Consider the following 27,493-nt stretch of genomic DNA (forward strand, 5'->3'; position numbering starts at 1 on the left):
CGCTGTTCCGTGACCGTGGCTAACGCCCTCGAGCGGCCACCGAGCGGAAAACCCGGGGTGGATCTCCACGCCTTTCGGAGCGGAGTCAGAAGGCACCTCGGAGGAGGTGGCCAGCTGGGCGACCCTGTGGCATGCGAGACCACCGCCACCCGTGGCGCACGGGCCGAATGGATCATGTCTTCCGTAGCCTAGACGAGCACACCCATGGAGCTCCGCCGCCTTTCTAGGCGGGGCCCCGTGAGCGCCTGGGGTGCGCGGGGCGGCGGCCGTGCCCTCGGGGCGGCTCCGGGCGGCGGCGGCCAGTCCAGGGCTGCAGTGCAGCGCGCGGCCGGCAGTGGGCGCAGCAGCGGCAGTGGCCGTGGCGCTCCGCGGCGGGCGGGCGGCGCCGGCGGTGCCCCGGGCGCGCACACACACACTCTATCTCTCTCTCTCTTTCTCTCTTTCTCTCTCTCTCTCACATACACATAGACACACACACATACACACATACACACACATACATACACACACACTCACGCACGCACAGACACACACACAGACACACACACACACACACACACACACACACACAAACACACACACACATACCGCCTCGTACACACTCACACACGCTCCGGCGCGCACACGCGGCGCGCAGGCCAGAGGGAGGAGGCTCCGCGCGGCTCGGCGGCGGCGGCAGCGTGCTCCGCGGGCGGCCCGGAGGGCTGGCGGGCGGCCCCCGCTCCCCGGCTCCGCGGCTCTGTGCAGCCCGCGCGGCCCCCGCCCTCGGACCCGCCCCCGGGGGTCGCCCGGCCCCATGCCCTGCAGCGGCGGCAGAGAAGCGCGCGGCCGCAGGAGGCTCTGAAGAGCCCAGAGGGAGCCGGCGAAGAAGGGGACCATGTACCGGGACCCGGAGGCGGCCAGCCCAGGTAAGCGCGTCCCCGCGAGGACTGGAGCACCCCGCACGGGCTGGGGCGCCCCGCACCGGCGGGTAGGACGGCTGCAGCGCCTGGGCGCCGTCTCGGAGCCCCAACCTGGAGCTGCTGTCGGCTAGAGCCGCACAAATTGCACCCCTTTCTACCAGGGTCATCCGTGCCCCGGGGGCGTGGGTTCTAGTGGCAGAGACTCAGATTCAGACCCCGCAGTCGGGACATTGGTAGGCTGGATGCCCGGGGCCGACTTCGCAGTGTCCCCACAAAGACCTCCCCCCCACCCCCCAGCAGCCCAAGGACAACGTGTGTGGCGGAGCGAGGAGCTGCTGTCCCTGTGGGAGCCGGGCAGTACCCTCAGAGGTACCCCTGCTCCCCAGCACCAGTGCCCCGGGGATGTCAGTGTTGGAGGACCTCAGGGCAAGGAAGATCCTGGCAGCTTTGGGCCAAGATGTGGGCACAGAGGAGCGGAGTGTCATCTGCGGTGCTAACTGTGAATTGAGAGGGCTCCAGGGGGCAAGTGGGAATCTGGTGCAGCGGCGGGGGATAGAGGCTTCTGGGAGGTGGGGAACCGCAGGAGCCGAGAAGGGGGAGGCAGGGGTACCTGAAGAGAAAGCGCAGCAGTGGATGACAATGGGGGTGGCGGGCAATTTTCTCCTAAGCTTGGGGAGGGGGACGCAAAGAACACCAAACTCACTCCAGTCTTACCAGGGAAGGGGAAAAGGGGGCCGCACCCCTTTGCCTTTCTGAAAGGGAGTGGCCTGCTAGCCCACTGTCGGCTTAGCATCCATCTAGCATCCTTAGTGCCCAAGCCAGGAATCTCTCCTCCTTCCTCTGGAAATTGCTCTGCCATTTCCTCCTTGGCTCCTTACGCCTCCCCCACGCAGTGCCCACCTGTAGACAGGTCTCCTTCAGCTTCTGTCCAGGCTCAGTTCCAGGTCCCACCTGGGATACTCCTGTAGACCCAGCAGAAACCCCCTACCCCCACTTCTGCTATTTCATGCCTCCTGCCCTCCGGGGTCTGTTTCTGGGCTGCTCTCCAAGGCTAAAAGCCAGGCTCCAGCCTAAGACCTACTCCTACAAGAGTCTCTGAGTTCCCCTACAAAGGGCCTCTGGGGAAGTCAGGTGCTGTGTGAGGAAGGCCAAGCCGAAACCCTCCACAGTACGGGACTCAAGTCCTTGAAGCTCTCTGCACAGGAAGCTGTTGGACACTGGCTTTGCCCATTTATGTCCAACCTACACTTGCAGTTTTCTTCCGAGGGGCACTCCAAGTCCACTGAGGTTGACCTACGGGGCCCAGACACTGTATTCACTCAGCGCTTGGCTTGGAGACTCAGTCTCCTCTGGAGCTTCATGCCCTTCTCTGAATGTCCTCTAGGTGTGGGCTGAAGGGACATTACCTTTGAGGGACCCTTTCGTCATCTGTCTGAACCCAGGTCACCTAGCTTGACATTTCTCCCCAGGGAATGCCAGTTTCCTACACCCGGACCAAAGGTAGGGGCATCCTCTTGCTTGCTTCATTCTCATCAGAGCCCAGCTTAGGAGTGAGGATGGGAGGAGATGCAGTAAGGACAGTCTCCATTGCTATTAGGTCACTGGCCCTGGGCCATGCCTTCGCCCACCCATTTCTCTCCTTCTAATAGGTTGGCACCATGATGTACCGCTCCTCCAAGCACCTCTGCCCTCTCCACAGAGACCAACTTGGTGTGCTTGGCATATTCTGGGCAAAGGGCCTGGATTCCATAGCTGCTCCTGACAGGCTGGTAGCCCCTGGACCTTCCCTTTCCTACTTGCCCGTCTTGCCCCTTGAGACCTCAGGGTCCACCAATGCCTGTGGCAAGAGTGGTTCTGACTGTGAAGGAAGCTGGTGAGGTTTTCTTCTCTCTGGTGTGGGCACTGGACTGGTGGAACCAAAAATAGGTTGGAGCCGGTAGGGTATGTTTGAATCCCAATCCTCTGGCATCTCTGAGGCCTCGTGTGCCCCTTAGTATCACCATCCACTCCTTAGAATCCCTGTAGTTTCATGTCAGAATCCCTTCCCTAGCAACTTACTCAAGGTCTCCCAGACTCTGCTCCCCACAGCTAGGGCCCTGTGTCCCCCTTTTCTAACCACCCACAACTCCCCTTTGCCTGGCACCAGGTAGGAGTGACATATGCAAATTAACTCCCATGTGACTCAGACCAGTCCCTCCCCTCCCTCCCCTCTGGTCCCGCAGGAGCCAGTACCTCTTACAGCCTAGTCTCTTCTTCTTCGTCTAACCCTCTCAGGAACACCTGTGGCCCACTGTTGCTTTACTACCAAAAAAAATAAAAAAAGAAAGAAAAAAAAGAAAAGAAAGAAAGAAAAAAAAAGAAAGAAAGAAAGAAAAGAAAAAGATATCCTCTTCTGCTCCTCATTCCCCAAACCAGTTCCAGAGGGCTCTCTCTCTCCTCACTCCCCGTGTGGGTCCCCATAAGGCTCATTCTAAGACCAAGACTTTACCTGACAGCTGCTATTCTCTATCCACTTGATCTCTGGCCCCCAGGCATTGCTATTCCTGTTATTATAAAGAACGAGATGGTGGAAGAGAACAGAAGCCAGAAGCCAGGTGGAGAATGCAGACCTGGTCTTTCCCATGTACACCTATGAGCTCCTGCTGGAGCTGCTCAGCCCCCCATCCTATCCCCACCCCCCCCACCTGCAGACTCCTCTATCCTCTCCCTCCCAGCCTTCATCTTCTGCATACCAAAGCTGGCCTGATCTACCTTCTTTAGTCTCTCTGATTGCCTGTCCCAGGCTGGGCAGGGCCTCAGCAGGCCTGCAGGGGTCAGCGTTGCAGTGGGCAGGCAGGACAGGCAGGACAGCAATGGGAAGGAGGAGGGAAGGAGAGGTGACCTTGCAGTGAGCTAGTGATCGAGGCCAAAGAGAAGGGCTGGGAGAGAGAGGTCAGGTCCCTGGGGCTTCCTACTCAGTCACCAGGCTTCTGGGACTTTGTTAGTCCCACTGGACAGCAGTGCCTGAAGCCTTCATTTGTCCCACCTGTTAGTGGATTCTGTCCCCTGCAGACACTCCATCAAGCAAGTCATTCATTAGGGGTGAAGGGACACACACACACACACACACACACACACACACACACACGGCCTTGGCATGGCAAGGTAATTATTATCTAAATCAACTATCTACTTTCTGGGCACAGTTAAGGGCAGAGGCTGATGAAGCTGGAGTTAGGGATGAAAAAACAGATTAAGTTTATGGTTTAAGGCCCATGGATGGGGCCAGGGTCAAGGCTGGGTGTGGAAATCCAGCAAAGCCAGACTATCCCACAATTTCCCTGACAACTGCTCTCCAAATTCCCCCACTAGCTGACCCCCATCTGAACAGGCCCCATTTGCTGTAATGCCTGTGTCCTGGGCCTGGGGCAGAGGTTAGAGCATCAGAGCACTTGGTTCTGTCAACAGGTATGACCAGAAGGGGGTCTGAGGCTGAGCAGGTCTAACATTGGGTTGGGAGAGAGTTACCTGTGGACATAGGAGCATCTCTAAGCTGTAGAGTTGCTGTGGAGACAGGCCTATCACCGACTGCTCTGTGCTGTTTCATAGCTCAGTGGGGACAGTTTGACCATCAGACTAGGTACCTGCTTAAAGACCCAAAGATTGAGAAAAGAGATGGCCCTGAAGACCTTCTTTGATGGTACAGATGCTAGAGAAGGTTGGATTATGGGAATGGGCCAGCTCAGGATAGGTGATGGGGGTGGGGGGAAAGGCTAAGAGGCAGAGGAGCAGGTGGGCATCAAGTAAACAAAGAGTCTTTGGTCAGCTGGTCCTGGTCCTAGCTGACCCACAGATTCCAAGGGCAACAGAGCACGGGCCAGATATTGAAGCATGTCATGGGGAAGGACAGAGGAGGAGCATGTGGTCCCCTCCTACCCACACCCACCTCCACCCACCACCTTTTCTCCCAGGGACTTTGAATCCTTATTGAATCTGATGGACCGTTTTCAGTAACTGTGTCCCCCAGGGGAATCAGGCCTAGAACAACAGGGGAGTAGCTGGTGAGGGGACCATGTGCTGGCTGGGAGGCTCAGTCCTGAGTGGAGGAGGAGGAGCTGGCTCCATGGCCTCCTCAGAGACACTGAGATATCCCAGGTGGGCACAGACGTCTCTCTGTCCCCATTTCATGGTCAGTGCCCACAGGTGGCACTCATGGTCAATGAGGTAAGCTCTCTCCATCAGGGCGGTCACTGCTCTGGCCAGGTGCCGGAGCCAGTCTGTGCCAGGCTAAGCCTGGGTACCCTTCTCCCTTGCCAGGGAACCCCAGCCAGTGGTGCCAAGCGAATCGTGCCAGTTCTATGGACGTGAAGGTGCTGACCTTCAGGCAGCAGGGGGTAGCCCTGCTGGGCTTTGTCCAACTTGCCTCTGGAGGACCAGACTCTGTCTCACCCAGCAGAATTCCCCAAGGGTTGGAACAGAGTTGGCAGACAGAATGAGACCTGTGGAAGGGACTGGAGAGCGCCCAGCATCTATGCCTGTATTCCCAACCCATTGATAGGAAGGTGGGCTGGCTCAGCGGCTGCTTGGGAAGGCTGGGCAGCTTCTACCTACCCTGGGAACCCTAGGGAAAGGTGTGTTGCCTGGGGTGGTTGGGCCTGCAAACTCAGTTATATAGTGGGCTGGGATATTTGGGGAATTGGTATATATCCACATGAGAGAACATGTGGGGCTCCAGTGAGGGGGAAGGGGAAACTGGGGTGCTGACAGAAGCTTGGTGGCTGTGTGTGTGCGGGCGGCAGCTGGCTGGCCGTAATAGCTACGCTCCTGTGCCGAGTGCCCTGCCTGCTGTAAACAGCAGCTAATGAGTATATTCATAGCAAGGTGCACTGAGGTGCATAGGGAGCTGTAACGGGAAGCTCTGGGGAGGGCCTCTCCCCCGACCCTGAACTCAGCCTTACAGGGTGTGGACTCTCTAGGGATCCTGCCTACACCCCCCCTCCGCCACACCCTCAACCTGCCAACTTGGCTTCCATCCTCAGAGATTAGGGCTTCATCTAGTTGTAAGCATTCATCTAGTTGTAAGCAGGCATGAGTGTGGACATGGGATAGGTTGTGAGAATATTCTGTATACGGAGACAAGATTACCATGATGCTCTGTGTGTGTGTGTGTGTGTGTGTGTGTGTGTGTGTGTGTGTGTGATATGTGTATGTATATAGCTGGGTTAAACTGAATTCATCTGTGTTTTGGTGACTGTCTGATTCTGTGCATGTGTGTTTGCATCCCTTCCCGAGGAGGACTATCCCCTGTATCAATAGTTACCTTGACAGTGACAGAACCAAGGTATCGTCAGTGCAGGCTTGTGCTGCTTGCCCTGCTCCTTCAATGTCCTTGGAGTTCAGGAGAATGAGGGCCTCTGGGGCTACTGAGTTGAGAGAAAGGGGTGACCCTGTTCTTCCCACTGGAGGAGGCAGGAGGGAGAGTCTGAGTCTCAGCTTCAGGAGGCTTCCAGAGCTATGGTATGGTTTGCATCAGCAAAAAGGGGCCTCTGATTCTTGTGCTTCCAGGAACCCCAGAAAAAAAGAGAAGAGGGGTGTCAATGAGTCTGTACTAACTGGTTGATGGTGTGTGTGCCTATACCCTCCCAGGGCTGGGTAAGTGTAAAAGGGGTGTCTGCATGAAGCCCCAAACAGGGGAGTAGAGGAGAGAGCTGTGTGGCTAATGTGTCCAATTAAATTACTTCAAACCCTGCCGTGGCAGCTGCTCCCGGTGGGGCTCTGGATACAAATTGGATCCGTCTCATTACTACGGGATAGTGTCAGCAGGGCCAGAGAGCTGTGGCTGGCTTGGCCAGCCCAAAGCAGGCCCTGTCCTGCTCTGCCTAATCTGAGTACACCAGAGCCCCCTAGAGGAGTTGCTCATCAAAACATCCCGTGGGGTCTCTAGGCCCAGTGAGTTATTAGGGTTCCTTGTCTATCACCTTACAACCCCTGACCCTATGTGTAGCAGACCCAGGAGACCTCTGAGCCCCTCATTTCTTCCTCCAGGAGTGGAGTAGGGTGTGCCCTGCAGGTCATGTTGCTTAAGGATTCCTTCTCAGCTCGCCCAACACCTCCCCACCACTAATATTAGCAGAAGCACTATAGTAGCAACCTCTTATTTGTGGAGGAGTACTTAGTATATGTTAGGTGACTTATGTGTATGCCACCAGGGATGACTTGCTTAAGCCAGGGCCCTTGGACTACCTGCTGTCTAGGTGCATTTCTGCAGAGGTAATTGTTGCTGTCTCATTCTTTCTCTGCCACCTCAGTTTCCTCCTCTGTGAAATGGGCATAATGATTGTTCTTCTTTCTTGGGTGACTGGAGGAAGAGGAGAGATGAGGCAAAAAGAGTAGTCATCTCAGAGCTTCGCACGTAGTAAACACTGGTGATGTGGAAGGGCAGCTGTTATCAACATTACCCCATACTGAGAGATTGATGTGTGGGATGGGGGTTCTGGAAGCTCCAGGAAGGACAAGCATGCTACTGCCTTAGTGAAAGAGTTGGGAAGGGTTTTGCTGAGGCCATGGGACGCAGCTGTCAAGGTGGCATGGATTTGTGGAGTGCTTGCTGTGTGACAGGTGCTCTTCTAAGCATATTACAGATCCGTCATCAGCATACCATGGCAAGGACTCGCAATTAGAAGTCATTTTGGGAGTCCAGGCGTGCAGCAGGATTCAAGAGCTTTGGGTACAGAGGTTTGGGTCTTGAAGACCAAATAAGAGCTTGCCGTAGGAAGAAGCACAGGTCAGGCGCATGGCAATTATGCATTTGGTAATATGCACAGGCACAGGAGCCTGAGAGAGCTTGGCCTGTTGAGGCAGCAGTGACCAGTGCCTGAACTTGGCTGAAGGAAGACCCTAAGAAACAGTAGTAGCCTGGAGTGAGGCTTCAGAAGATAAATTAGGCCTGGGCTATTGACACGGGGTGCAACAGGGTCTTGTATTCCAGGCTGGCCTGGAGCTTCTACCGTAGCCTAAGAGAACCTCGGATTTCTAGTATTCCTGCCTCTACCTCCCAAGTGCTGGAACTGTAGTTTATACAACCACATCTATGTTACGTGCTGGGGATTCATGGGAGGCAAAAATTCTACCAAGTGACTTCCGTTTTTGTAAGGTAATGGAAGCCATTTGAACAGATGCTGTAAAGAACTGTAACAGTGTGATAGTTGAGGGATGGCAAGCTTAGGCAGCAAGTGATAACAGAGTTAGAGTCTCACAAGGAGACACACTTGCCCACCTCTGTCTCCATCCTTCTACCACACTCTCTCTCCTAAACAGAGCCCAAAGCCAGGTTAGCCAGGCCCAGACCTTAGCAAACCTGTGGTGGAGCGTGGGCATTCAGATGCCAGCCAATCTGGATGAGCATCAGTAAAGACCCTGAGAGGGCCTTCTAGCACTAGGGTCATTAGAAAAAGCCTTCTCTTAGAGATGGGTAGGGAACCAAGGGGAGTAGTTACAGGGTCCCAGGGACATGGATGATATTCCTATTGATTGGTCTGTATCCCATGCCCACTTTGGGTATCAGGGACAGGCCATAGCAGCGGCCACAGAACTCACTTAAGCTGCCAGGTCTGGGCTCCAGAGTCCCAGTAGCACTAAATTGTCTCCATGACAACTGGAGAGGGCACTACCCCTTCCATGCCCAGGGCCCCAGGCACAAAGGTCCATTTCCAGCAGAGTCTAGGTATATCTTCTTATTTCTCTTGGGTGCAGACTTCTCAGGGCAAATAGACTTACACTGAAGTGCTGGTAGTATACACACACACACGTTGGCATTTGAGTCCATATGTACATACATGCATATGAGTGTGTGCATGCATATATATGTGTGAAGGAGAATATGTGTGTATAAGTGTGTGTGTATCACCTTGGTTTTTAATCTAAGCTTCATGGCTAGCCCAGGTTGTATAGGTGAGGAAGCTGAGGACCAGGAAGCTAGAGGATCTTGGCTGGGTCATTCCGTAAAGCAGGATAAAGAATTTGAGTCATTTTTACTCCACAGGCTGAGTGGTAACCACTGAGATACGCTGCCTAGTGCTTCCCTTATCCTACTAGGATCCCAGCCAGCCTGTCTCTCAGCCCATCTCTCAGAAGGGAGTGCTTAGAGTCGGTTTGGCTGCAGAGCCGGACTCAGAGGGTGTCCCCAGCACCTTCCTTAGTGCTTAGGGCTGTCCCTACAAACCCTTTATTCTCCCATCCCTGAATGGAGTACAGATCCTTTCTTTTTCATTCTTCCCCAGGCAATGTGGAGAGATGCTCTTGCCAGAAGATCTGGGGGAAAAGGGGAGGAGCCCCTCACTCCCTGCTTGGCACCTGCCAACCTGGGAGGAGCCCAATGAATTGTATGGCTGTGTGGCCCTCCCCAACCTCATTCCTCCCTCTCCAGCCCCCGCCTGGTTGGGGAGGTGCGAAGGGAGCGATTTCACAGCCTGTCAGCTGAGGCCTAAAAATACCCAGAACTCTGAGATGTTTGGGCAGGGGGAGGAGAGCGTAGGGACCAGGGATGGGGTGGAGGGGTGCAGTTAAAACTCAGCCAGAGGACCCTGTTGGTACCATAGCCCTGCTTGGGAGTGAGGGCTAGACCCTCTCTGTTCCCATGTCCCCCATCTGTCTCATTTGTGGAAATGACTAAGGTGGGTCTGGCATCCCTAGGTTGTGAGAGCTGAGTTATGACAGCCAGAACTGAGGGAAGGCTTGGTCCTTGGTAGGAACCATAGACCCAAAGCCCCCCAGAGCCTCATGCTGTGCCTCTTTCTCTCCGTTTCCACCCCCGAGTTGGCTGGCATCTTGAGGCCGTGGGAGCCAGGCTGTGCCTGAGCCTGCTTCCTTCCTGGAGAAGGTGCCTGCTTCTGTTAGAGGAGAGGCGTGAGGAAGGCAGTGGGGATGGGGGTGCCAGCAGGTGTGTGACGTGGCGTGCCAGCCACCCAGGCACTAGCGGGAAGCAGAGGAGAGAGGGTGTGGTGTCGTCACTACCACAAGGCTATGCAATGCAGCATGGCACGAGGTCCTCACAAACCAACCAGCACCCAGAGGTGTGTGTGTATGTGTGTGTGTGTGTGTGTGTGTGCATAAGTACATACTAGAGTTGGCCTCATCTTGGTGCTGGAATACATGTGGGCATGTGTGACCCAGCATGACTATACTAGGTACATACTGATTAAGAACAGATGAACAGGTAGGTAAAGAAGGATAAGCCACATGCAGGGAAACAACCAAGAATGTGCAGTCAGGCAGAGCATGGGAACTCTAGATCAAAATTAATGAGATTCTGGGCTAAAGAGATGGCTCATTTAGTAAAGGGCTTGCCGTGAAAGCATGAGGACCCGAGTTCAATTCCCTAGATATACATTTTAAAACAAAATCCTGGCACAGTGCGACATCCTTGTAATCTTAGCACTGGGAAGGCAGAGACAGGATTCCTGAGGCAGGCTGGCCACCAGCCTAGCCACCTTGTTGACCCTGTTTCAAACAAACAAACAAACAAACAAACCCAACAATAAAAAGGAAACCAAGGAGTGGGTAAAGGCACCTGCCACCAAGCCTGTGTTCAACCCCGAGACTCATGTAATGGAAACAAAGCTACTGCAAGTTGTCCTCTGACCTTCGTATGCATTCTACAGTACCTGCATGTCCCCCAAACAAAATAAAAAGTAAATAATGATCTAATAAAAATAAAATAAAAACCAAGGTGGACAGCTCCTAAAGAACAGCACCCCTGGTTGTCCTCTGGCCTCCACATGTGTACAGGCAAATGTGCATGTGTGCACGTGTACACACACACACACACACACACAAATGATGTACTGGCACATACATAGGCACATGCACACACAGACATACAAGCAATGGGGTTTATAGTCCATATCTGCTGTGTACAGCCTAGTCTTGCAGTGCTTTCATTCCTGTTTGTGAAATGGAGATACCACTGATACCTCGGGGGGATCCTTAGTATGTAAACCACCTAGAACAACAGCAAGTCTAATCGGCAAGTTGGCACCATGCATGCGATGAGCTGTCATTGTTATCTGGTCCCTACTCTTAGATGGTACAGGTGAGAGCAGCAAGACCCAGAGAAGGCAAATGACCTATCTGAAGTCACACAGCAAGCGAGTGGCTGAGCTAAGGCTAGAACCTAGAGTACAGTGCCTTAAAACGGGACTTGTTAAAATGTGGGCCCTCGTGCTATCTCTCATGCAGCAAGACAAACTGTAACCCCATTGGCATTTTGGGGCTTAGATGATCAGAACCAGGAACTCAGATAATGCCATAACAGAGAGGTCTTCTGGCTAGTAGCCTCACAATGGCTGGCTGGCCACCAAGTTGGAACTATCTCACTGGCTAGCCCTTCTGAATCTCAGTTTCTTCATCATAATAGTGTGATAGGGTTGTCATGGGGGTCAAATGGGATTCCACACATCATATGTTCAGCAAGTGACACACTATGCCTAGTAAGTCCTCAATAACGTTAGCTGCCATTGTTGCCTGTACGGAGCCTTCATACCCAATGCCCCCCCCCTTTTTAACTTCTCTTTCAAACCCTTGGCCATCCTTGCTCCCTTCCATGTGGTACACTACATGCCACAGGCATTTGATCAAGGTCTGACTTGTTGACAGCCAAGATCCACATTCATCTGCTGTTGCTGCCTAGCGGGGAATGGGACCCCCCCCCAATAGGGACTTAGCGCTTGAGGCCTCTGTGCCTGGCTTCCTCACCCTCTTGCTGTTTGACCTTGGCCAAACACTACCTCTTTGTGCTTTGACCCTACTGCTGAGACACAGACAGACTGGAGCACACAGCCCCACCTGCTCCAGTCACATTACTGTGACCCAAGAGGGCTCAGCCCACTGGAAGGGGTTACAAGTTAGCATTGGAGGAAAGTCAGCTGGCTGTCCCCATAATGTGGAACATCTGGGGCATGAGCTAGCTGGTGGACTGTCATCATGCCTGCCCACACCTGTGGCTGAGTAGGAGGGTGTGCAGGCCCAGCTGTCTGGGTACTGACATTGGGGAGGCTCAAGGACAATGATGTAGAGGTAGCCCTTCTTAGGGCTCTGGGAGCTGCCACTCCAAGCCAGCCTCCTCCATTCTCCAGTCCTCTGGGGTTTTCTTCCAGTGATTCCTCCTTCTTTCCTGCCCTTCTCTCCTTCTCCCTCTTGGAGTCTCCCGGTGACTCCTTCTGCTAGCCTCTTTTGTAATCTTGGCCATTTTATGGGGTGACTTATTTTTCCTCTCTGAAGAAGGGAGAGCTGTCTGTCTTTATGTCAGTTCCTTAGATTCCTCCCTTCTTCTTTCCTTCCTTTATCCCATCCCATCCCTTCCCTCCCTTTCTTTGTGTCTATGTTTCTCCAGATAGCTTGGCCCCTTCAGCTGCCCAGGTCTCTATTACTCTGCATGGGTGAGTCTAGGCTGCTTCTGGCTTCTGGTCTCCTGACTCATGGTCATTCAGGGACCCTGCTTGTAACTACGACCATCTTCACATCCCTTCTTACATGTCCTTGAAACAACTTGACCCTCCACTGCCCCCACTGCCCTGACCAGCCCTGATCCAGGAAGTTTTCATGACTAGTGCTGCCACTCCCTCCTTCCACACACCCTCATCCCTGTGGGTTGAGAAAGGGGTCAGCCCAGGGCCCTGGGACTGGCAGCCACGCTTCCTAATTAGCAGGAGGTAATTGCCTGGAAGAAAAAAACCATTTAGAATGAGACTCCAAGACTCCAACTTAAAGCTGAGCCAGCTGGTAGCCTCTAGGGAGCAGAAAGAGGGAAAGCAGCCCAGGTCAGGGCCTCAGAAAGCCTCTTAGGAAATGAAGCCCCCGAGGATTTTCCTGCCTTGTGTGCCAGGACCCCAGCCTTGAGCAAGTGGGAAGAAAGCACTGAGCTGGCAGGCCCACCATCTTCAACTGAGTTCTGACTCAAAATGTGACCTAAGGCAAACTACTCATTCATTTGAGCATTAGTGTTGACTCCTGTGAAGTCAAAGCCAGGTAGGTCACTTCTGCCTGCCCTCACCCCTCAGTGTCACGAGGCTATGATAACACCTAGTGAGGCTACACAGACTGCCGAGTGCAAGGTGTTACTGTCTCATCCATGTGGCTCTCATTTGAGGTCAGGTTGGTGCACGGGGAGAGTGGTCTTGCAGATACCTGAAGGATGGCGAGGCCTCTGGAATGATGGAAGATAGCTGATGTGTAAGGGTAGACAGATCAGGTTTCCATGCCAGGGTTCATGTCCACCAGCTGCATCCCATCAGGTGATCAGTCTTGCTCTCAGAGCCCCCCTTTCTTTACTTGTAGGAGGCTGAACATGATGCTTCCTCCTGCGAGTGTTTGGAAGGCTAAAGGATCTGATGTTTGCAGAGCTCTTAGTATGGTGCTTAGCATATAATAAGTGCTCAATGAATGGTACTAGATAGCTTCATTGTAATTAAAGTAAATTGACTTCACTCCTTCCCTGAATTCAGAGACGCCGTGGTTCAGTATTGTCTTTGGTGATTTCATCTGCTTTGCTTTGTTTGTTCATTCAGAAGTAGGGTTTCAGGCATCCCCAAACTGGTCTCCTGATCCTCCTGCCTCCACATTCTGAGTGCCAAATTACACGTTTGCACCATTATTCCTCATTTATGATGTGCTGAGAGCCAGACCTAGGACCTGGTGCATGTTAAGCAAGCATTCTACCGGCTGAGCTGTGCCCCTAGCTCCTATCCCTGCTCTTTGTTTTGGGTGACTGGGGGAGTTCCTTCAGGCAGCCAGGCTAACCTCAAACGATCCATAGAATCACCAAACACAACTACTCCTTAAAGAGCCTCCCACCTGTAGAATATGAGTGTCTTGTGGCTATGGCCTCCCCAAGCTCCTCAGTTTTTTCTTGGGAAGGGCTGTGAGAAGCTTCTCACTCAGATGGCTGTGAGGTAGGAAACCTCTGCCCCGAGGGAAGCAAATTATAGGCATTCTCTGGCCAAGTAGTGGGAGGAAAGGTTGACGTTTGTCAAGTCAACACCACCCATCACCTGGAGGAGGAAATAGCAAGGTTTGCTTGGTACAGTTTGGTCACCCGAGTTCAGTCTGCATTGTGACCGGGGCAGCATGGCATCCAACCAGACCAGGGCGAGGACAGACGAGTTGGAGCATGCTTATGTTGGGCAATGATGCAAGCTCAGCGTGCCAGATTGCCCTGGGAGCGGTGAGGGGGCGGCGGGGGCCAGGCCGTCTGCTGCTTCTTCCCTGTGCACCCTGCAGCACCACTGGGGACCTTCTGTGCTCCTGCTCTGAGTGCAGGTTCCAAAAATGCCACCAGGAGGCAGTGTGGCAGATTGCCCTAGAGGGAAGTGGGTGTGGTCTTTTTATTAGCAGAGAGACTTGTGACTTGCTGGGACTGCACCATCTAAAGAAAGGGAGTTCTGGAGATCTTCTCGTGGCTTCAGCTGGGGTTTAGTCAGGAAGGAACCGACAAAGAGAGAGCTACAGCGCTGTAATTGTGAGAAGGTTCCAGTCTCTTGAGTCTTCCTCTATAGGAACAATGGGAGGAGTGATGTAGAGGAGGTCACAGTTCTGAGACGGAGGGGTGTTCAGCACCAAGGACAGGGATATCAGGGTCACATCTGTTTCAGTACCACGGGCAGCACCAAAGCACCCAGTCACTCAGTCCTTCAAATCACTAACCCTGTGACCGATATCTCGTAATATAGTGAAGTAACACACGAGAGGGACTCTCAGACACTCTAAGTTCTAGCGACAAGGCTGAGAACAGAGAGGTGAGTGAGTAGCCCAAGGTCACACAGCTGATGAGTAGTAGAGCTGGATTCAGATCCCCACCAGTGTGGAGTCCCTCCCTCTTTCCTTCTTAAACATCTCTGGAAGCTGCTTCACATAACGTTGCATCTTCAAGAGCCCTTGAGCTGGCAAAGATTAAGTGCACTCCCCTCCCCCCACCCAAAACCCTGGCTGAGGATTTTAAATTCAGGATGGATGAGCCCTCTCTCCTGTGGCCTTCGTGGCTCCAAGCCTCAGGTGGGAGGAAGTCAGAGAAGGACAGGTGCCCTTCCTGGCCCATAAGAAAGCCTATAGCCTGGGGAGGCAGAGTTGAGTCATCCGTACTGAGGAGCTGTGCAGTGCTGAGATCCTCCAATGAGATACAATGTAGTGTTCCAACCCCAGCCTCTGTGCTGCCGTGTATTATTAATAACAATAAGACGCTGATTTAGGCCAAGGCACAACAATGCATTATTCATAGGAGTAACTAGTGGTCAAGGCTCATACTTAATCATAACACATCCCTGGTCCTGCCCCCCGCTCCACACTCCTGCTAGAGAGGCCCTTCCTGTGAGCTCCTCCTTTCTTGGGCTCCTGCTGCTCTGATGGATGCGATCGTTTTCATGGCTACCCAGGCAGCTCATCAGCTTTGGGAACAAGGTGGGCAGGGAGAGCAGCAGGTTCCCTGATAACTTGGCTAGATACCCTGCACGGATCTGACACTTGAACCTGTCCATCCTGAACGGCCTTGATCCCGATGGCTTCTGGCCTCAGCAAGATCTTTGTGATCTACAGATGGCCTGTCTCCCCTCCTATTCTTTTGAGGCTGAAGGCCAGCACTCAAGGCAATTCTAGGCTTCCCTAAGCCAGGAATTGTGGGAGGTGAGGGTGGCTGTGGTGTGGGGAGGAGGTTACTGGACAGAAGATGCCCTTATGACCTCCATTAAGTACGGTAATGGATGTGAAACCTTTGGTAAACTGTCCAGCACTTCACAAACTGTTCCACACAGTACAAATGTGAGCCTTTATTCCCCAGGCCATGATGATGTCTGCCAGAAGAGAGAGCAGAAATAGGGAAGGCTTGGATAAGACCCTGTAGCTCGCCAGGCCTCACCCCTGATGAGGAGTCTGAGTGCTGTGCGTCCTGACGTGTTCCTATCCAGTTCTTGCTGGACCGGCTCCTGGCCCGTCCGGATAATCCTTCATTTGCTGTTTACTCACTTGGCACCTCTTCTGAATTCTAAACTGTCTGCATGCAGCCGGCCTCTGCGGCCCCTGCCAGCATGCTCGCCCTAGCTCACTCACGCATTATCTGTTTTTATTACAGTCAAGGTTGAGAAAGCTTGCTTGTGTTAAGCCCCTATTTCCAGTTACTTGTAACTTTCCAAAACAATTCCCCTCAGGCTTTCTCTTGTTCTTGCCCCAGGTGAGTCCCAAAGTATTGTGGGCTCATCCAGTGCTGCCTGAAGGACACTCAGAGAAGATGTCCAGGAGGGCATGGGGGAGGGCCAAGATCCAGCTTTCCTTGGAAAGGCATGCTGGGCTCTCTCCCCTCCTTTTCCTTTTCTCTTCTCCCACCCATCTCCTTTTCTCTTCCCCTTGCAAAGAGAGAGCTGCCAGCCTCCAAGGTGGGTGGCCTGGAAGGAGGAGTTTCAAAGTGAAGAGAGGACATAAAATTCTACCAAATGCCAAGCAGCAGGGCTTGGGCTTCAGGGTTTGGCTCAATGGTTCTGTCTTCCTTTCTCACCACTTCCTGGCTTTCTGATGTGTACTGGGGTTGGAGGAAGAAGGGAGGTGACGGAAGCACCACAAATGTCCCTTCTCCATATCCACATCACCTACCTCAGGCTGGTAGTCTCAGTCTACTTGTAAACGCCACACATACCCCAATTTCCATATGCTTAGCATACACTTGCAGGGGTCTCCACGTGGAGAGCCCCGACTCCGGCTTTCACTGCTTCCCACCTTAAATATCACCCTGGGGGCTGAGGGAAGCACTGAATAGCGCAGGATCAGGTGGGCTGAGGTGGGCTCAGGATGGAAAGGTGTTGGCAGCCTAGACCCAACCACCCCAACTCTGCACTCACTCTCACTCACTCATTCTCTCTCTCTCTCTCTCTCTCTCTCTCTCTCTCTCTCTCTCTCTCTCTTTCTCTCTCTCTCTCCCTCTCTCCCTCTCCCTCTCTCTCTCCCTTCTTCCCCCCTCCGTCGGTCCCCCTCCCTCCCTCCTTCCTTCCTCCCCTCCCTTCCCCCTCCCCACAGTGGCTATGCCCTAATCAGTACCAATGACAGAGCTCCAGGCACATCCTCAGAGTGCCCTGTTCTTTCCATTCCCAGCTAGCCCAGCTCCAGCATCTGGCCCCCAGCTTCCTCTGGGCTTCTTCTGAGCCTCTACCAACTGAGAATGCTTTATCAAGCCAGCATCTGGGGGAAGATTTGTAGGCAAGAGATGCTAGAGGGATGTCCAACGTGCTGAGGAAACTCAGCCATGGCTCCTTCTGGGCAGTTCTTGAGAAGGAGACCTACCTTAGCTAGGGTTTCTATTGTGATAAACAAAACAAAACAAAACAAAACAAAACAAAAACCAAAAAAAACACCACCCCAAGAGTAACTTGGGGAGGAAACAGTTTATTTTTACCTCACAGTTCTATAGCACAGTTCACCATTGAAAGAAGTCAGGGCAGGAACTCAAATCAAGAACCTGGGGGCAGAAGTCATAGAGAGACACTGTTTTACTGGCTTGCTCTTCGTGACTTGCTCAGCTTGCTTTCTTGTACCATCTAGGACTACCTCCCAGGGAATGGCACCACAGTGGTCTGGGCCCTCTGACATCAATCATTAATTAAGAAAATGTCCCACAAGCTTGCCCATAGGGTGGTCTGGTGGGGGCATTTCTCAGTTGAGGTTTCCTGTCCTTAAATGATTCTAGCTTGTGTCAGGTTGACCAAAAAAATTTAGCCAGGAAAAGCCCTTTTACTAACTTCTTTATCCAGTGTCCAGTCTCCTTCTTTTCTCTCTAGCCATGGAGTGTTTTAAAAACCAGCATCCCTAAAGTAGAACAGAGGAAAGCCATAGGACATAGGTCATGAAGACCTCAGACCCCATCCTCCTTTTATCTCTCTTTCAGGGCAGGCTCTGAGCCCTTCTGGCTCTCAGTTACCTTCACTGTAAAATGGGCATAAGAAATGTACTTTCATCAGGTGTAGTAGCCTCATACCTTTAGTCCCAGAACTCAGGAGGCAGAAGCAGGTGGGTCTCTATGAGTTCGGGGCCAGTCTGGTCTACATATTAAGTTCTAGGACAGCCAGAGCTACACAGAGAAACCCGGTCTCATACACACTCCCCAAAGGAGATTTACTTTCAAATAAGTACTTGGGGCTGTGGACCTAACTTGTGTTATCAACAACTATTACTGAAAGTACTTGATAAGATCAATGACATGCAAGCTGGGGATGCCAGAAGGAGTCTCCAGAAAAGGTGACAGTCCAGGTTAAGATGAGGAGGAGTAGGCACAGACAGTATGCATGTCACCATCCTTGAGTACAAATGTGAGTGAATTTTGGTGGGGAAGCCTGTGTATAGATTTCTGGTGGACCCCGTAGCCCCCCTATAGCATGATCTGTGCTACGTGAGCAGTAAAAAGACAGAACATTCCCTCCGTGGCCTTGGCTGAGGGAACAGGTCTATGCTCAAGAAAAATGAACGAGATAGAAAGTCAGTTAGTTCTTCTTGGAGAACATTACTTTGTCCTCGGGGAGGGCTTCCTAAGTGAAGTGGGCTTTCCTGGAACAGGATGGTTACAGGCATTTATTTAGTAATTATCTCCACAGCATCTCTGTGGATGTTTCACTGCAGAGATCGTGGATCTGGGGTCTCAGCCCTCCAGGTACTCCCAGCATGGAAAGGATATAGAGAGCTAATTATGAGAGCTCTATAGAGAGTCATATAGAGAGCTCACCCAAATGGTAAGCTGTCATAGTTCCAGTATGCAGAAAGGCTTATGGGAGGTCTGGAGAGATAGCTTAGCAGTTAAGAGCACTGGCTGTTCCTTTAGAGGACTTGGGTTCAATTCCCAGCACCCACATAGCAGCTCACAACTGTAACTCCAGTTCCAGGGGATCCGACACCTTCATACAGACATACAGGCTAAAAAACACACAAAGAAAACATGGTCACATGTGAAATAACAATAAACAAGTTTGAAAAACCCAAAAAGTACAAGAAAGGAAGAAGAAAAGAAAGAAAGAAAGAAAGAAAGAAAGAAAGAAAGAAAGAAAGGAAGGAAGGAGAGAGAGAGAGAGAGAGAGAGAGAGAGAGAGAGAGAGAGAGAGAGAGAGAGAGAGAGAGAAAGGCAGGCTTATAGGAGGCATAAAGACCATCTTTGGTCAAGTATATTGAAGAAAAGACTGTAAGGAACAGCCATCCAGTGAACTTGACACAAACCTAGACATATCTAGAAAGGGGTAATCTTGATTAAGAAAATGCCTCCATCCAGGCAAGTCAATAGGCCATTTTCTTATTGATGTGTGAGGGACCAGTCCACTGTGGGTGGTGCCACCCCTGGGCAGATGGTCCTGTGATGCATAAGAAAGCAAACTGAGCAAACCAGGAGGAGTAAGCATGGAAGCAGCATTCATCCATGGCTTCTCCCTTCATTTCTACCTTGAGTTTTTGCCTTGCTTGAGTTCCTCCCCGACTTCACTGATCAAGGGGTACCGTGGTGCCAGAAAGTGTAAGACGGAATAAATCTTTTCCTCCCCAAGTTGATTTTGGTCATTGTCATGATTACAACAATGGAAACCTAAGGAAGACATCATGAAAAGCCTCCCAGGCATGAAATGACTGGCCGGGGTACATGTGGGAAGGAGGGAAATGGGTGTGGCTAGGCAGCACAGTAGAGCATCTCTCCTGACATCCATTCACTCAGACGGAGGTCATAGTAGCAGGATGGGAAGGCACAGGCTCAAGGACGTTGGTTCTCCAGGCCTCTGCTTCTTTCTCAGTTGGTTGGGGATATTAAATAGGTTCTAGAGATAGTATGCAGAAACTCCGTGGTGCGGTGTCTGCTACACTAGGTGTCTCCAGTGACTGTTAGCTATCATTCAGTCCTGACAGCACCACACCAGGAGAGTGCAGGACGATCAGCATTGAAAGGGAGAACATGGAGACCTACTGTGGGCCTTGCATGGGTTATGCACGTGGACTATGATGGGACTGGGGATTAAACCCAGATCATGAGCTTCCAAGAAGCCTTACTATATCTACTCTGCTGTACCTCGGAAGGAAGGAGGAGATACTATGTGAGTGGACAAATGACAAACAACTCAGGAGTGAAAATTCCAGGCTAGAGGCAGCACCTGAAAGCCCAGGCCTCATGAGTGATAGAGTGGGCCAGACATCTGCCGTGTACCTGACCATGTGTATGCATGCATGTGTGTGTGTATCATGAATATCTGTGTCAGAGATGAGTCTCTGTGTTGTGTGTGTATGTGAGAGATCTGAAGTGCCTGTATCTGTGTTCTTTCTGCAGATACCTGCCCTCCCCCTACCAGGCAGCCAGTGAGCTTGCCCTCAGAAGTCCACTTGCCTCTCAAGCAGCTTCCCCAGGGCATCCCAGCAGCCCGCAGTCCTGTTTGATTCTGTTCATCCATAAATCATGGCTTGCTGAAGAGATGAGAGGCAGTGGAACCAAAGCTTTACCAAGGACTGCACTGGGTCTGCAGTTCACACTTGAGGCCCAGCCTGGCTTCCAGCTGTTGCCCCTGCCCCACATCTCCCATGTCCCAGCCCTGACCCTTCTATTCCAGAAGCACCCACTGATGTCTGCTGTCATTAAAGTTCTACAGGACTACATCCTGGGCAGGGGGTACATAAACATGCAAAAAAACAACAACAACAACAAAAAAAACCAAACCAAAACAAACCAATAAAATGTGACCCTTGGCCTCTGCTAACCTGGGGAGAAACGAGAATGGACCCGTTCAGTGTTTCATTCAGTTCTCGGTGAGCCCAGCTCCCTGCCCCAGATATCTCTGGTCCAGGGCACAATGCAGTAATGCTATGATAATAGCCAGCATTTACTGCTTACTCTGTGTCAGGCACTGTGCTAAGCACATTATATGTGCTAATTCCTGTTAGTCTCTCAGTAGTCCAAGGAAAACTGTGCTATTATTAGCCCCGGCTCACAGGTAGGGAAACCAAGGCATGCAGGTATCAGGTCACATGGCTTGGAAGAGTCTGAGCCAAAATTTTAGCCCAGAAGTCTGATTCTCGAGCCACAGCACTTAATCACTACACTCTAAAGGATGTTGCAGGCAGAGCATAATGGGAACACTGAAGCAGATGACATCAATTCTCACTGGGCAGAGGAAGGAAGGCTCCATGGAGGTATTTTCATCAGAATCTTGACAACTCAAGGGTCTGTAGGGCAAACTTTGGTACGGAGAGAGAATAAACAGGGTCCTGGTTTGGAATGTGCATGAATGCCCTTGTGTGTGTGTGTGTGTGTGTGTGTGTGTGTGTGTGTGTGTGTGTGTGTGTGTAGAAGATAGAGGCTCTGAGACTGTCATTGACAACTCTCCCATCTCTTTCCTTCTATCCTGTTTGGGTGACAAATGAGATAACATATGCAGGCATCGAACACATTCAACAAATATTTACTGAGCACGTCTTTGTGTGTCACCAAGGATACTGCAGTGCGTGTAGCACTGACAGCCTCTGTCTTCACAGGTCCTGAAGTGTAGTACATAGTGGGTGCCTAATAAATGGCAGCCTCCCAGAGCTAGTCACTCCTAGAGGCCTGGGAGTCTTCCTCATTGATGCCTCCAAAAAGTATTTATTGAGCACCTACTATATAATCAGGTTTCACCCTCCATTATGGAATGGTGTTATGTAAGGAACCAACCTCTACCCCACTGGAGCTGATGTACTAGAGAGTTCTACGCACGGGCAGCTGGGCCCCTTCAGAGGGGGTCCACCTCCTTAGTTCTCCTTTCTTTCAGGTTTGCTTGGGGGTGGTATGGACAGGAAGGCAGAATTCAGTTTCATCATGAATACTGAGCTCCCATGTGATGACTTGCCCAGCACAGGCCTGGGCAGAGGGGCAGCAACATTCCCTGAGCCCCTCCCTCCCTCCCTGAACAATCCTACAGTTGGCCCAACAGGCTGGTTCTGCTTAGCTCCTGGTTTGCCCCGCCTCCCAGGTCTCCCAATGTCATCTGTCTGCCCTTGTCTTTGTCTCACCCCTGGGGACCCGGGATGTCTCCTCTGTCCAAGGAGAGGTCGTGGAACTCCGCCCTGGGCATAGGCTGTCAAGGGCTGCAATGTTTCTTTCCTCAAATGTTAATGTGCTGACGTTAAGGAGACTTGAAACCATGCATGTCATCTGAGGAAGGGATAGAAAGAGCTAGGGCGGCTTTGCCTGGAGAAGACTTGAAGGGGACATGAGAACTGTCGGCAGGGATTCAGAGGCCTGTCATGTGGCAGAGCAGCCCTAAGGCAGGCTGGGGACTGTGGCTGCAAGTTCCAGGGAGACAGATTGGACTCAGCACAAGCTACAGCAGCCTTCTCAATGGTGTCTGCAGGAGAGCCAGCCTCCTGCAGGAACAGCTCCCTGTCACCACCAGGGTTATCCAGAGGGGATCATGCATCATGGGGCCTAACTCTGTGACTTCCAAAGTCCCTCGCAGCCCAGGGACACAGTGACTCCATCCTCCGGGAATGATTCCTTCTGTCTGGCAGGCGAGAACACACTTGTGCCCCTTGATGGTAACAGCACTTGAGGGCATGCTGGCCAAGGACACCTTGTCACTTTTATTTCCAACATCAGTGCAATCTGTAGTGGCAAGCATTTGTTTCACTCTGCCTTGAAGGGCTGTGAAAAGGATGCTGAGGGGTCTGAGAGATCTTGTGGGGGAGGGGCCCACTCCTTGAAAGATAATAGCATCCACGCTGCAGGAGACCCTTGAGCCACCATTCCAGAAGGATCCAACTTTGCTCAGCATCCCCTTCTTCAAATGTAATTTTCTACAAAAGCCCAAGATATAAAGCCAAGGGAAATGATGCTGATTTGATTGAAGAGGGCTTCAACCTTCTCTGCTCAGAATCTACCTCTACAGCCCCCAAAGAGTCCAGGGAACACTAGGTGTTCCAAAGAGCACACTTTGAGAACCACAAACCAATATCCAAGGCAAAGAGCATGGACTCTGAACCAGACTGTCTAGGCTTGAACATCAATTCTCACCCACTAGCTAAGAAACTGAACATAACGTCCAGGCCCTCTAAGTCTCAGTTACACTATCTGTAAATTGAAACTAATTTATAACATTTATCTCATTTGTTGTCATGAAGATGATGTTGTCCCTATAGGTGAAGTACCTCTGAGTTAGGAAAGGTCAACTCTTTCACATATATGACACTGAGGTCCCAGACATCAGGGCTTGTCCAGAGCTCGTGTGCTGTACACAGGGGATTGCCTATGATTTGGAATGAATGATCGGTACAGGAGTGGACTTTGTAGTCTGACAGGTGGGGGGCTGGGGAAGGCTGTGTGAGGGGGATATTTCCTGGGAGGTCTCAGAAGTTGGTTTGACCCAAACAGCCTTCTAGAAAGAATGAGTAGTAAATAGGCTCCCCAGGGTGCTACAAGTGGTGGTGGGAGGGAGCCTAGGGGCCTGAGAACTGAGAATGGCCACCCAGCCCTCATCTCTGAGGCCTTTATACAAGAGAGACCCAGAGGAGAAGAGAGGCAGAAGCTAAAACCACAGGAACCAGGACCAGACTGATAGTGTCAACTCTTAATTACCACAGTCACTGGCACCGAGAAACCCATGCGGCTCCTCTGTAAATAAACTGCATCCTCTTGATTTAGGACACATCCCCGTGTACACATATTTAGAGCTCATAGATGCTCCTTGTTGCTTTTTCTCCGTTCACTCCCCCACATGGTCATTTTTGGTCCAGGTTTTGCATTCTGTACATTTGTTTTGGGCTAATGTTTACAACCCCCTGTGAGGAAGACAGGGGAGGCTGTTAAATATGCATTTCTAGAGGAGAAAACTGAGCCACAGAGTTAAGAAACAGGATCTGAGCAGAAACCTGGGGTTTTCCTCTTAGAGTGGGTCTCTGCCCCTAAAGTAGGAGACCCCAGAATGCATAAGATGGAAACTTTAAGTGGCTTTTGTGAGCTTCTGTGTCCTTACAAATAATGCTGAGTAGGCTGGAGCCAACAGGGATGAGAAGGTAGGAAGCAAGCCTGGGGAGGTTAAGATGGAGCTGAGACCAGGAGAGGGCTTCCAGCCCAAGGAAAGTTGAGTTAATGTGGGCAGAAGATTCCAGATACTCCCATTTGATTACACATGTCACTGTTGAGTCTTGACCAAGCTTAAGGACGTCTGAAGGTGCTCAGAAGGCAGGTGTCCTTTGGGCCCGTTTGCTGTTCAGAATTAAGTGTGACACATGGAAGCACAAGAAGGCCACACAGAAGGAGTGGCTCTTCTAGAGTCATTGATGCACCTAAGGGGCACATACGTCCTCTCAAGAGTGACACAGATAGAGTCACCAAGCAATGTGTTTCTTCCATTTGTACTGATGAGGAAGCTGAGGCACTGAGCAGGGAGGGACTTCCAGGTACATGCTGGAAGAAAAAGTAAGGCTGGGAATGGGAAGTGCCAGAAAGAAGGGGTTGGGGGAGGGTGATTGTTCTGGTGGATCTAGGATAGAGAGTGGCTCTGGCCCATAAAACTCTGACTGTGTGTGTCCTCCTCAGGGGCGCCCACCCGCGAAGTCCTGCTGGTCTCTGCAATCATCACCGTCAGCCTTAGTGTCACTATCGTCCTCTGCGGCCTGTGCCACTGGTGTCAGCGCAAACTGGTGAGGTTCTTGTTGGGAGACCCTTTGGGGCCGGGCCTGACATCACATCGGCTATCCTGCAATCACTGGCTACTGAAGTCTATGGAGTAGCTAATCAAAAGACCTGTCTACTCACAATCAGGGACATGTGCACAGAACCTTGCACCACAAGCTTGCACATCCTCAACCCCTTTCTTTGCCTGGGTCCAGGTCCTTTTACAATCGGGAGGCATACACCGGGGGATAATTTGCAGAGCACTACATAGGAGCGTGCGCTCACATGGCCCCACCTCAAGCATAAAGAACTGCAGACACACACGCGCAGACTAAGAATTGAGGCCCCTGGAACCCTGGTGTGTCGCATCCCTCCTTTCCCTCCCCACGCCCTGGTGGGCGTGGCCAAGAAACATAGCCTTCTGACCAATGAGAAGGCACTACCCGCCCCTCCCCGCCCCCCAGCCGCCTGCACATCCATCCTGATTCTCCTGGTTTGTACAAGCACAAACGGCTTCTTTTCATTTTTAACGAGGGCTGGGGAATTAACGAGCGGGATTAGGCTATCAATAAGTAACGAGACTGTCAGGAGGGACATTCATCACCCGAGGGCACAGGGAGCTAGAGCTGTGAGCTACTGGTTCCACCCAAACTCTGCAGCTAGGCAAGAGCTGCGGCTCCGCAGGACCCCGTCGGGGGCCCTTCGGCCTGAATCCTACCTCCCACACTGCCCAGAAGCACAGTAGGACTTGTGAGAGCTACAGGGAACGATCTCGATAGGGGCCCTGAGATGTCCCAGGTGTAGGCAGGAAGGAATCAGACATCCCCTACACACACACACACACCCCTTATGCCCACCCCCACCTCTCAGAATGGAATGGTTGGCAGCATACACGGAGGACCATAAGGGCCGGCTGAAAGCTGAATCTTAGGCCCTTAGCGGGTAGGGGCCACATGCCCCCACACTCTTGTAGGAAGAGAAGGTGGTAGATACCCTTGGGAAAGCATTTGAGGTCTGCTGAGGAAACCATGGGGAGAACCTAAGAAGAGGATAACCCAGCACGGTTCCTTCAAGAGGGCATATTCATTTACTGAATGAACCTCTCCATTCTGGGGCAGCTCCCACCCCTGGGGAAGAACCACAGGCTCAGCTCCCTGTAAGAGTGTGACCTGTCCCCTGCTGTGGACTGGTATGTGAGCTAGCTGCCCTCTGCTGTTCCTTGGTATACTGCCTCAAAATTCCAAGGGAGGAGCTGGAAGGAGCTGGGCTTTGTGGCCCTGTGTAGCAGTGTCTTCAGAGGCTATGGAAGTGGCTGGTATGCACACTCTGCAGCCTGGTGTGTGCCTTGTTGCCTTGTAGGACCAGTTAGACCTTGTGAATGTGTTTGAAGGCAGAGGATGAAGGCTGTGTGATCTGGTGATGTGTGTGTGTGTGTGTGTGTGTGTGTGTGTGTGTGTGTGTAGCAGGGGATGCATATCGTTTTGTTAGATCCTTGTGTAACTGAGATCTGCCCCATGTCCTAGACCCCTTGCATAAGCACTGTGCCGGTCTGAGTGTGTATTTGTGTATGCGTGTAAAGGCACTCTTTCCAAGACCAGAGTACAAATGGCCTCATCCCACCATCACTCAACTCCGATGGGAATAGAGTATGAGACAGAGTAGGTGGGGACTTCTAGCACTCAGTGCCTTGGGTACCTGGGAGGTTCTGAACCAGCACCCTCTCTGGGCCAACCACACTGCGACCTCCAACCAGGAACCTTCTCAGGGTTCTAGACCATACTCTGTCTCCCTGGACATGTTCTTCATAGACTATTACTTTCTCAGTGCCCAACCCCTGCCCCAGAAATGCCACCCCAAACTCCTGGCACCACAGATCCCTGATGACAGGGCCGTTTTTACCCAGGCTATTTCCTTGGTCTTTAGAAGGAACATTAAAATGCTACCTCACAGACAGCAGCTGGGCCTTTCTGTCCCCTCAGTAGCAGTGACAGGATACCTTGACAGCCCAGATTCTATTTTCAAACATTAATAATATCCTTAATCTCTAACTGGCTTTTTCCAGATCATCCCGGCAAGCCCCCTCCCTCAGAAGCAGGCTAGTGCCATTGGGTTCCTAGTATCTCTGGGACCTCACTGGGTTTTCTATGATTTGGGTTGTCCTATGAAATTCTCCCTGCCCCAGCCCAGTCCTACCCTGAGTCCTGTCCCACATAGCAAGCACCCTGGCTCCTGCTACAGAGTTAATCACTGCAGTCAGCAGGAAAGGTTCTCTGAGCTTCAGAATCTCTCCAAAATGTCTTGGGCCATCAAGATCACCAACCTGCCAGGTCTTAAGAAAAGGGCAGCTGGGCATCCTTGAAAGAGGGTGATAGCCAAGGCAAGGTCTCCTGCCAATACTTGAAAGAAAAAGGAGAAGGTGAATGGGGTTTCCAAAGTTTCCCTCAGAAAGGCCCAGCCTCATACTGCCCAGATGTTGGGGAAGAGCATGACTCCAGTTCCTACCTGAGGTCCTTCCAAAAATAACCCTTGGTGACCATGGCATGGCCCAGCTCCTGATGTTCCCAGTCAGTATTGGGAGTTGTTTGGAATTTGAACCTCTTAGTAACGAATGATTGGAGGAACCAGAGAAAGGTGAAGAAGGGTAGCTCTGTGAGCCTGGAAAGCCCAGCATCTCTGTATTTGAATTTGAAAGATTTGAGCTCAGGGAAATAGCCTGAGGCCCAAAGCCCCAACATTGCTGGGGAAATGGAAAGGCACTTCAAGTTGGTGCTGCAAACTACCTGTAAATACCAGGTGCCACTCTAGGTGCTAGAGAGTAAACAGCCATGCCTTTGTGGGGCTTTGTGCCCAGAGTATAAGATCTGACACAAATAAACAAGAGAAAGATGCTGTCGGGGACCAGGAGCCTCTTCTCCAGTGGACCCACCTGGTAACATTAAACCATTCCAGGAGGAAATAAAGAGAGGTCAGGGTAAGGGGA

At 51.8% G+C, this 27,493-nt stretch overlaps 1 protein-coding gene across 8 annotated transcripts in view; it reads left to right on the plus strand.

The window, feature by feature from the left end:
• The first annotated feature begins 353 nt into the window (after positions 1-353).
• Syt7 (synaptotagmin 7) overlaps positions 354-27,493 on the plus strand; it is a 62,470-nt gene continuing 35,330 nt past the window's right edge. For 2 of the 8 annotated variants that reach the window (XM_034506312.2, XM_034506321.2), the window contains exons 1-2: positions 354-908; positions 24,436-24,539. In XM_034506312.2, coding sequence (XP_034362203.1) covers positions 878-908; positions 24,436-24,539 — 135 coding nt within the window. In that variant the 5' untranslated portion in view covers positions 354-877. The remainder of the gene's footprint in view (positions 909-24,435; positions 24,540-27,493) is intronic. The other 6 variants (XM_034506330.2, XM_034506338.2, XM_076917150.1 and 3 more) reach the window with 6 other exon arrangements.

Source organism: Arvicanthis niloticus, chromosome 1 (genome assembly GCF_011762505.2).
Source record: "Arvicanthis niloticus isolate mArvNil1 chromosome 1, mArvNil1.pat.X, whole genome shotgun sequence".
In the NCBI taxonomy this organism is placed as follows: domain Eukaryota; kingdom Metazoa; phylum Chordata; class Mammalia; order Rodentia; family Muridae; genus Arvicanthis; species Arvicanthis niloticus.